The sequence below is a fragment of the Pterocles gutturalis genome, unplaced genomic scaffold (assembly GCF_000699245.1).
Source record: "Pterocles gutturalis isolate BGI_N339 unplaced genomic scaffold, ASM69924v1 scaffold4749, whole genome shotgun sequence".
Classification (NCBI taxonomy): domain Eukaryota; kingdom Metazoa; phylum Chordata; class Aves; order Pterocliformes; family Pteroclidae; genus Pterocles; species Pterocles gutturalis.
In genome coordinates this window covers 37,912-48,000 of record NW_010130388.1, presented here as the reverse complement: position 1 = coordinate 48,000, position 10,089 = coordinate 37,912, and the positions used below count along the sequence as shown (strand labels likewise).

At 39.8% G+C, this 10,089-nt stretch overlaps 1 protein-coding gene across 1 annotated transcript in view; it reads left to right on the top strand.

The window, feature by feature from the left end:
• Positions 1 to 10,089, top strand: part of SNX14 (sorting nexin 14) — a gene marked incomplete at its 5' end in the record, with an annotated part of 48,488 nt that overhangs the window by 556 nt on the left and 37,843 nt on the right. The window contains 3 exons of the mRNA XM_010080205.1: positions 302 to 378; positions 492 to 570; positions 6,740 to 6,783. Coding sequence (XP_010078507.1) covers positions 302 to 378; positions 492 to 570; positions 6,740 to 6,783 — 200 coding nt within the window. The remainder of the gene's footprint in view (positions 1 to 301; positions 379 to 491; positions 571 to 6,739; positions 6,784 to 10,089) is intronic.

The following is a 10,089-nucleotide window of genomic DNA, read 5'->3' as shown; positions in this document are numbered from 1 at the left end:
GCTTTGTAGAGAAACCAGCTAATCTGTTACTGGATCAAGTGATGTGTGGGGAGATGAGTGGAGATGTAAAAGGGTATCTATCCCCTCAAACTTTTTTTTAGCAGAAGCGATTTTTTTTGTTTCGTCCGGTTGTTTCTCATACTATGCCATGTTATCTTGTTTTCCTGCTGGGAGAAAACTTTGTCTTCACGCTGTTCAGTTCTCTGTAATTGTGTACTCTAAAAGGAAACTCACAAATATATCAGTATATTAAGAGAGTCATGGTTTTGAAGAATAACTTTGTCTAAATATCTTCTCTTAGCAATTAGAATTGCCAGAGCTATTTCCCCACGGTCACAGTTGTGCTGTATGTGGCAAGGTCAAATGCAAGAGGCACAGGTAAGTTAACATATGTGGCACCAGTAAGCTTAGTATTTCTTACATTTTGCACATAGCAATAGGAACCTTCCAGTTAAATGTTGTTACACCAACTTCTCCATGCTCTCCTACAGACCCACTTTGCTTCTGGAAAACTATCAGCCATGGTTGGATCTGAAAGTGCCTTCCAAGGTTGATGCATCACTTTCAGAGGTAATTGCTGCTTAATTTCTTTAGTACCTTGAAAAATCAGTGAGTTTTTATTACGTATCTCGTAGACATATTTCTTCTGGTTTGGTAGATAGTTCAGATGTACTTCCCGCATACATTAATTTGTTCCTCTAAAAGTAAAATCAAAAGAATATATGCAAGGACGAGAGAGGTGAGATGGCCTGCTCGGTAACACAGGTGTGACTGTTCCTGCAGTAGTGTGCCTAGAACACAAGAGACACATCTACGTAAACCGGGAAGTATGTAGGAAAGAACGGTTGTAATTGAACATGTCCGATTCTCAAAAGGCTAAGGATTTCAGTCTGCTAGTTTGTTGAGGTGGAGGTTCAGAGGTGGTTGTTTCAGCTACAGAATTTCTGTAACGAAGATGGTAGGTATGTAAAATCATCAGATAGAGCTGTAGCAAAATCTCTAAAAAAATAGTGGATTTACTAAAAGAATAGCATAAATACCTATTTTTTAATAAGATTGTAATTCAGGAATTTTGTTTTGTTGTTTTCTCTTTAAAAAGATCTGTCCAAAGAGCATTTTTTCTTTGGGTTTGTTTTTTTTTTTTACCCTTGATTGGTAACTGATGAAATACACTGTCAGCTAAGCTGATAGATAATATTTTGTCCTTTTTTAAAGCTAGGAAAATAGGCAGGCATATAGGTAGCTGAATCTCTATTTATTTAGAATTGCAACTTTAGAGTTCTGTAGTAGGAGGATGAACGATCGACATGTCAGGAGTGCGAAGATTCTCTCATGTCAGTTCTTGCAATCGCCAACATGATGTACGAAGTCAAAGCTGCGGGCATTTGTGGTATAAGCTAACGCTTTAATTCAGCTGTACGTGATGGTGTCCCAGGCACGGCCCACAGCAAGAGCAGTAAAAGGATGAAAACCTTAAGTGAAGAGAGGGATGGACAATTGAAGAATATTTTTTAAAAAAACACAGATAACTTGTTGACTTCCTTTGGTTTAATGTAGTGACTTCACTGCAATTTCAGAAGCAAACATTTATTGTTTTAAAATGACTTAATCTATTAAGTTTTTAATAAGTTTGGGCTCAAGTGTGTTAAAATAACAGCATTGATGAACATCATTTCAATAGGCTTATTTTTTTAAACCTCTTGTTTTAGTAGCAGAATGTAAAATCAACACTTCTCTGCATGCGATATTTTCAGAATTTTGGTCAGGAAATAGCTGTGAGAGTTTACCAAAGGATGTGATAAATGCTGAAGAACTGGAAATTTTCCTGTTTAGCTTAAATGGGAATTTAATCCTAAGAAAATTTTTTGTAGTATGTAATTCATAAGAGGTACGAGTAGATACCGTAGTTAACTTCTAAGACTGATCTTTAAAATGTGCTGCTACACATTGGCATTTCGTATTTGGTTGCTGTTGCTGTAGTTTTGCTTTTACCAAAGTGCTGTGGGCTTTTCTTTGTTGGCTTTTTTTTTTTTTTTTTTCCACTTCAGTGGCATGTCCCTGGCCCTGCTTTATTTAGCAGTATAGACATGGCTTTTGTGTATCTATGTCATGTTTCTCATTCCTTTCTTTTCTTTGGGAGCTTAACTAGAGAGAATGGCTGGACCCAAGTTCTGTGCTTGTCTGGGGCAGTAAGCCAGAATGATCATCAGACGAGTTGTCTGAGCTACCATTTTCACCTGTGTTGGATACTGTTTGGAATGAGAAATCTCATTGTACTGTTCCCCATTGCATCTCTTCTGTACTGATGAAAACGGTAGAAGGGGTTCTGCCCACACCGTATTCCTCTTGACTGTCTGCTCTGGGGTTGCAGCATGCCTGGAACTGGATAGCCTGCTTCGCGTTGGAAGGCAAGACTGCTCTCGTTTTCTTTTGTGGGTTAGTCATACATTAGAGGGAAGCTGATACAGTGAGAAGTGAATTAAGATGAATGAGATTCTAAAGGAGTGCAAAGTGCAGCTTGCTTCTGAAAAGCAGATTCTTCAAGTCTTGGAATAATTCTGGGATTTTTTTTCTTCTGGATTAGATTTTCTAGCTCTTCCTTTGCAGGTTGAAGAATTTTGGCGATGTTCTCATTTCCAAATGTTTCCAATTTGAATCAGTTGTATAGTCTCTAAGCTTGTGTTTTCAAGTGCTTACAGGATAATTTAATACACACTTGAATCAGGAAAAAAAAATCCAAGTTTTTCTGACAAATCGATTTTTTCTCTCTTGCACTGCAATAACAGTTTGTTTCTCTTTGGATATATTTAATCTTTTGCAGCCTTGTTTTGGTTATCTAACTGCTGTACATAGTACAGAATAAGAAAAACCTCTGCTTGGACTTTTCTATCTCCCTTCATTTATCGTTGTTGTTATTGTTGAACTCTAAACTGCCCCAACCATGTGTCTGTCATTATTTGATGATTTGGTCTCTATCCTGTGCAAGAGCAGTTCAGTGACCTAAGCGTGATTTTATTTCCAGTTTTTGATCTGCAGTGCTTTATGTTAGTTTCTTTTTGGATTAGGATGTGATTTCTATTGGTCATTTTTATGTTATATATAATTTTAGGCTTTATAAATTGTATAAAGGAGAATTGAATTATTTTATTCAGTTAATGAACTCAGCTCTTTACCTGCAATCTCATTTTTGCTGCGTGAGGGACAGTTGCAAGGAAATGGAAAGCTGCTCTGTTACTCTTGATGAGCTTCACAAAATAAATATCTTAGTGGATCAAGGTGCTATCTTACAAATTTTTCTTTAATTCTTAGGTACTCAGGTTCTTGACTCGATTATGGGACCAGAATTATATCTTTTCTTTTTTTTTTTTTCTCTTCCCTAAAAGTAAGAAGTGGACAATCTGAAAGCGTGTCTTACCAGGACTGAATTCTTGTAGCAGCACAGTAGCCTGCATGCTTTCTTATTGGGAATCGCTTGTTAGACCCTCAGAAAATGGTCTCGGCTGTCTAGCTCCGCAGTCTTTCAAGGTTTTTCAAATTGTCTTTGTGGTTCACTTGCCATATCCTTGCCGCTTTCCAAATGAATTTGGCCTAGTGGTTCTGACCTGCTACTGAATCATTAATCACTCAGCACTACAGTTCCTCCTCCTGACAACTGGGGTCTGTTCTGTGGCAGTGCACAGGCAGCTTATCCCAGCAGCAGTAGAGACTCACTTGCAGTGTTGCAGTGCATGCTAGAAAATAATTTCTTGTGGTTTTTTTTTTTCTTCGGTTGGTGCTTATATTGCTACCTGCTGCATTTGGTTTTACACTTGTAATCTCTTTCCAATTCAGAACTGCTCACACATAGTAGAACATTTCGGAAAATGCTTGAAAAATAGGTAGGCTTTAAATGAAATGACTCATCATTTGTGTTTAAAACTGGAGAATAATACTTCACAGAGAAGGAAATTGTCATTAACTGTCATTTTTTGAGATGTCCTATCTACTCGGTTGGCATGTGTGCATAGTGTGAGTAATTGAGCTTGAATGGTGTTGGTGTTGCTAGACTGGAAGTGGGTACACATGTCCTGCTTTCCTAGTGCTTTACAGAAGTGCGGTGGATGATGCGACAGCTTTTTTTCCAACTTACAGAGTGATACTAATATAATCTGGAAGGTTTATACAGTTCATGAGAAACCTGTAGGGACCATATGCCTTGAACTCCAGTTGCTGGTGGTCAATCACCTAGTATTCCTTGAGTGCTTGTGCTTTGCAGCATGGATGATTTCACACCATGGCTCTCTTCTAGCTTCAGCGCAGCACCTCGCTGCAATGGAGCGTTGTATGTAAGTGTGTCTGCCGTGCCGCGTGTTTAGTAAGTGTGCAAATAGGAACTGCTTCCTGCATGTCCAGGATCAAGGCATTTTTCGTTAAGGCTGTATAGAGAACTTGACATCTAGTAGGACATCCTACTGATGAACACCTCTGATATTGGGACCAGCCATACGTGGGATTTACAAGTGTGTTTTGAGTTACCTGTCTGTCTCTGTGCATTCTGCCTCTGGGTCTTTGGCTGGTGGGTTTATCTGCACAGCGGTGTCCTGTGTAAGCATTGCTGTAAGGCCCGCCCGTACAGTGTGGCTGTGGAAGCAGGAGATGACAAGACAAACACTGGCAAGTCTGGTTCAGTCAGTTACTACAAACATGGGATGAATCTCAAGGAGACCTTCTCCAGAGTGGGATGGGTCATAAGGTCTCACATCTTTTCTGCTTTCCTTGCTGATTTAATAACCACAAGAAGATGATTCTCAGAACTATGTGTTTGGCTTAGCTAGCGGTAAGAATGAGATCTCTCACTGTTGGAAACAATTCTTCTAGAGGCTTTAGAAGCCTCTGGACGGTAGGTGAAGAGAGTGCCAATGAGCTGTTAGCCATCTGATGAACTGAAATTGCAGTGGCGCATTCCTGTCCAAGTGCACTTTCTACTCCAAACAGAAGATGGTCTGCTGTTGTTGCTCTTGATGGGGAGCATAGCAAAAGTGGAAGAAGAAAGAAAAGGGATCCTTTAACAGACAGATGCACAGTATGGACTTTTTTGTAAGCCTTTCCTTTTGAAAGGCACTCTTTTGAAAGGGTCTGCTGTTTGAGCCCTGAAAGAGATTTATTTTGTTAGAAACTCTGAATCAACAAAAATAATGTTGCAATACCTGCAAGAGTGAAATGGTGGTTTATATACTGGCAGTGCTATGGAGGGCATCAGGGAAATTGTTTTGGGTAGTTTGATCTATTGCTTTTAAGGCCAATGGTCTGTGTTTGCTGAGTGGAGCTGGTATATGATCTCCCTCCTGTTGTGTGAAGATTTAACTTCCAAAGAAGATTTGCTGGGATTTCTTGCCCTCTTCTGGCCTGGGAAGTAAAGCATCTATTGTCATCTCCCCTCACCCTTCCACCCTGCTTTTAATGGAAATATAAGATTTGTGGGAAGGTGACATTTAGCTTACCCATCCCTCATCAATACACGATCATATTACAATTTCAAGATCTATTACTGCTGTAGCACATAGGGGCAGGAGAAAATACACTGATGACTTTGTATGGTCCACAACGCAGACATCTGAAGTTATCCCAAACTGGAAAACATCCCATCAGAGAGAGGGTGAAGGAACAAAATTTTTCCTTCACCCTTAAAAACAAAGGGAGGAAAATCACTGAAATGGAACAATTGCAAAAGGGAGCCTATCTTATAAAATTTGTGTAGGCAGTATTCTTAGTAGTGAAGACAGGAAGAGAGTGTTCATCAGCTGGTTGAGTCTGAAGAATTGAGAGGAATTAAAAAGGCTGTTGTATGTCTCTTCCTGAGCATTCTTTTATAATCATGAGTAGAGCAGAGGCATGTAGTGCTCTAAAGATGGTATAAATTTAGCAAGTCCTGAATTCTTGCAGAGCACGCAGTGTGAATGAGTGCAGCAGCAAATCTTATAAAAAGAGTAATACTTATTCTCATAAATGACACTTGTATATCAGCTGTTACATTCAGCTTTCCCTTCAAACAGATTTTACATCTTTCCTTTGAACACAGTGACTTCTTTTGTAAAACCTTTCCTTCTGTAGAATACCACACAGCAGCCTCACATAGCAACACATATATTCTCTCTTACTACCCTGGTCAGCATTGATGCTGCCAGGAACAAACTGATCTCTAAAGCAGTGATTCACGTTAAAGGATAGATTGCGACAGAAGAAGGTAGTACGGGGTTCTAATGAAGGAGGAGAAATCTCAGTAAGATTTATTTCATCCTTCCATCTCCTTCCTCGTGGTTTGTTTTTGTTTTTTTATTTTTTTTTTTTTTTTTGGCACTGTCTGAAATTTCCCCTTCCCTTCATAAGTTTTCTTTTTGCAAGGACTGTAACAGTTACTTGAAACTTTTGTGTAGGTGTAAGGAGAGGTGCCAAACCTGCCGTCCAGCTTGTGTTACGCCTTGTGTGCGTGGTGGTGGCAGCCTACTGATTGAACAGGGACTGTCCCCTCTCCTGCTTCTCTTCCTGCTGTGATGTTGAAAGCCAAGCTGAACCAGGGTGTGCCTGTTACGTGGCTGCCAACAGCGAGGTTCCTCCTGATTAACCCAAATTTTCATGAATTATGAATATGAAACACGAATTATGTTCTATGAGTTTTGGAAGGTGTTTGTGTTTTTAACTCTTCTAACAAGGATTTACAGTAAACTTTATTTTGTAACATGGTTGTCTTTGTTCTGCACAGGTGCTTGAGTTGGTGCTGGAAAACTTTATTTATCCATGGTACAGGTATGACCTTTGCCTAAAAGTTACTGGTTTTGAATATCATGAATATTTGTCAAACTGTTTAAGAAATAGTCACCTGAAAAAAAAATCAGTTTCTTTAGTAAAATATAATGCAGACTTTTAAGTTTCTTAGCAGAGTAGAACAGATCTTTTAGTAATTTAGGCATGATAGAGATGGTTCTCAAATTTGTATTTCGCCCTAAAACCACTTTTAGATTATTCATTTTTATGTGTTAATTTTCTATTAACTCTTACTTGGAAGTATATATGGCTTGACTAAAACCTGTGTACAAACTCAAAATTCCCCAGAAATTTATTTCCAGATTAGAAGCATTTAAATTTTTAAAAAATTACTTAAAAAAAAAAAAAAGTTCCACTTTTAATATAGAAAAGGTATTTTGAATACATGTTGTGGCCATCTTCTTGCAGAACGTCTGATGATTTGTGGAGTTTTAAGGCTGTGAGTGGTTATGCTGAGCTGAATAGAGTAGTACTGTGTAAGTAACTTTAAAATAGTGTATAAAGAAAAGACTGTAGATATTTTTTTTCCTTGTGCCTTTATATATTAATTAGCACTTCAGAGTAGTTTGTAAGAAGATATTAAAAATATTTTTAAATGATCCTGCTGCCATTAATAGGTTAACATTTTGCCTTAATTCTGAATTTAAGTTTTCGTTGCATGGAAAGGTTCCGTTTTGTGCTAAAAGAAATGTATACTTTTTGTTCTTTTACTCCTCAGTGTGTTTTGTCTGACTCTCAGGGATCTAAAATTTTCTGAGCAGACTTCTTTACCTGATTGGTTTTTAATTGTGGCCAATATCCACATCTCACATTTATCTTTGTGTGATGAGTACAACGAAGTATAAAACTTAACTGCTCTATGCAGACAGCAGAGGGAGCTTTAGCACTGTGTATTGTGAATGATCCAGTTGGAAAACTCAAGGCTTTTAACTTTTAAATACAGAAATCTAGAGCATGTTCTGCTGAGCTGTTTGATAAAGTAACAAATGTAAAGGAACCATCTTCTGTATTCTGTAATTTGAAATTAAATGGGATTTTTTGGCTGGCAGAAGGTGTCTTCAGTGCCTTTGTTTTGGACTGACAAGGAAACTTGGGTGTTACTTGCACGTCTGACACCCAAGACTTGAGAAGTCTGGAATACACTGCGTGGTGGGGATAGTAATATGCATAGTTAGAAGTCCAGTATAAAACATACTTGGTAGGGAGCCAGCCAGCCTAGATTCTGTTATATCTTGCCCTCTGGTGAGCTGTATAGATGTTCCTGCACTGTCTTTAGTTTTACATGGCTGCGCTTCCAGATTTTGAACTGGGTCCATAAATTCACACCCTGCTGATGAGACCTAATAAGCTTTCCATGAACTTGAAGTGCTGGGAGTTCAGTGAGCTATAGTGCAGTGATACCTGAGTAATTCTGCAGGAAACAACTCGATCCTGAAAGGCTGACTGGTTTCAACCTCACAGAAGTAATGTCATATCTGGTCTCATTCCCTCTAGACATTGAGGTGTTTCTATGCTTTCCTGTATTTCCAGCAGCAGTCGTGCAGGGAGGCCTGAGCTGTGTCTGCGTGCAGCCCTTTAAGGTCTGTCTCACGCACTCTTAGAGCATGTTAGTTCTAACTTTTCCTACTTGGCTGTACCTGCACTGTTTGCATAGCTCAGCTCTTGCATTCGTGAAATGTTTTTGCTGAGCTAATAAACCTCACTGACTCTGGGTAATTCTTCACAGAGCCAAATCGGAAGCTTTTACATCCAGACTATCCTTATTTAGCAGCATGGGTAACCACCAGCAGGCATTTCAGACTTGCCAGACTAAGTTGGTAAAACAGTTCGCTGCTTTCCCTTGCAGAAAAGTCTGGACAGAATTCCTTATGCTAGCAGCACCCCTTTCAAGTGAATGGAATTTGTGGAAACGCTGCCTCTTTTTTTTTTTGTTTGTTTGTTTTTTCGTTTGTTTGTTTGGGGTTTTTTGAGGGGGAAGGGAGGGGGAGGTTTTTTCCTTTATGTTATTTTAATTTCTGTGCTGTGCCAGCTGATGCTGCTTTGCAGCACGTTCCATGCTCTGGACACTAGAGAGGTAGCATGATGTATCTCACTCAGAAACCAAGGCAGTGTAACACTTACCAGAAATGTATGTTGCAAGATAAAATCGTAGATTTATTGCTCAGGAAGTAATGTGTCTGAATCTGTTGCTTATGCTGTATTCTGTACGGTAAAAATATATAATATGTTGCTTATACCAACCTCATCTTAAATAGAAGAGTTTAGAGTTTGAATGAACCACTTGATGCTTACTGAATTTTTTTGCTTATTGGTGCTACTGCAGCTCGCCTTCTCTCAGATTAGGTTAAAATTCAGTAATTACCACATTTTTGTAATGCATTGCTATGAAAACATTTGTCTTTGATAGGTGTAAGAAATCAGGAAAGGAAGGCAAGAGACAGGCATGGATGAGTCAAGCTAAAGGGCTGGTGGTCAAGCTAAAGGGCAAGAAGGAAATGCACAGGCAGTGGAAGCAGGGACAGGTATCCTGGGAAGAGTATAGGAATGCTGCCGGTTACGTAGGGATGGGGTCGGGAAGGCCAACTCAGCAACTTCTTTGCCTCAGTCTTCACTGGCAGTCTCTTTTCTCACATCTCTTGAGGGGAAGGGCCGCAAGATGGGGACTGGTGGAGCGAAGTCCCTCCCACTGTAAGGGAAGATCAGGTCCGTGACCACCTGAGGAACCTGAGCATACATACGTCTATGGGACGTGATGAGGTGCATCCCAGAGTCCTGAGGGAATTAGCTGATGTAGTTGCCAAGACAGTTTCCATGATATTTGAGAAGTCATGGTGGTCAGGTGAAGTCCCTGGTGACTAGGAAAAGGGAAACATTGCACCCATTTTTAAAAACGGTAGAAAGGAGGATCTTGGGAACTACTGACCTGTCAACCTGCGCTTGGGAAGATCATGGAATAGATCCTCCTAGAAGATATGCTGAGGCACATAGAGGACAGGGAGGTGATTCAAGACAGCCAGCATGGCTTCACCAAGGGTCCTTCCTGACCAAAATAGTGGCCTTCTGTGGTGGTGTGACTACATCAGTGGATGAGGGAGGAGCTACAGATGTTGTCTATCTGGGCTTCTGTAAGGCCTTTGACATGGTCCCCCACAATATCTTTCTCTCTAAATTGGAGAGATGGATTTGATGGGTAGACCACTTGATGGATAAGGAACTGGGTGGATGGTCGCACTCAAAGAGTTGCGGTCAATGGTTCAGCGTCCAAATGTAGACCAGTGATGAGTGGCG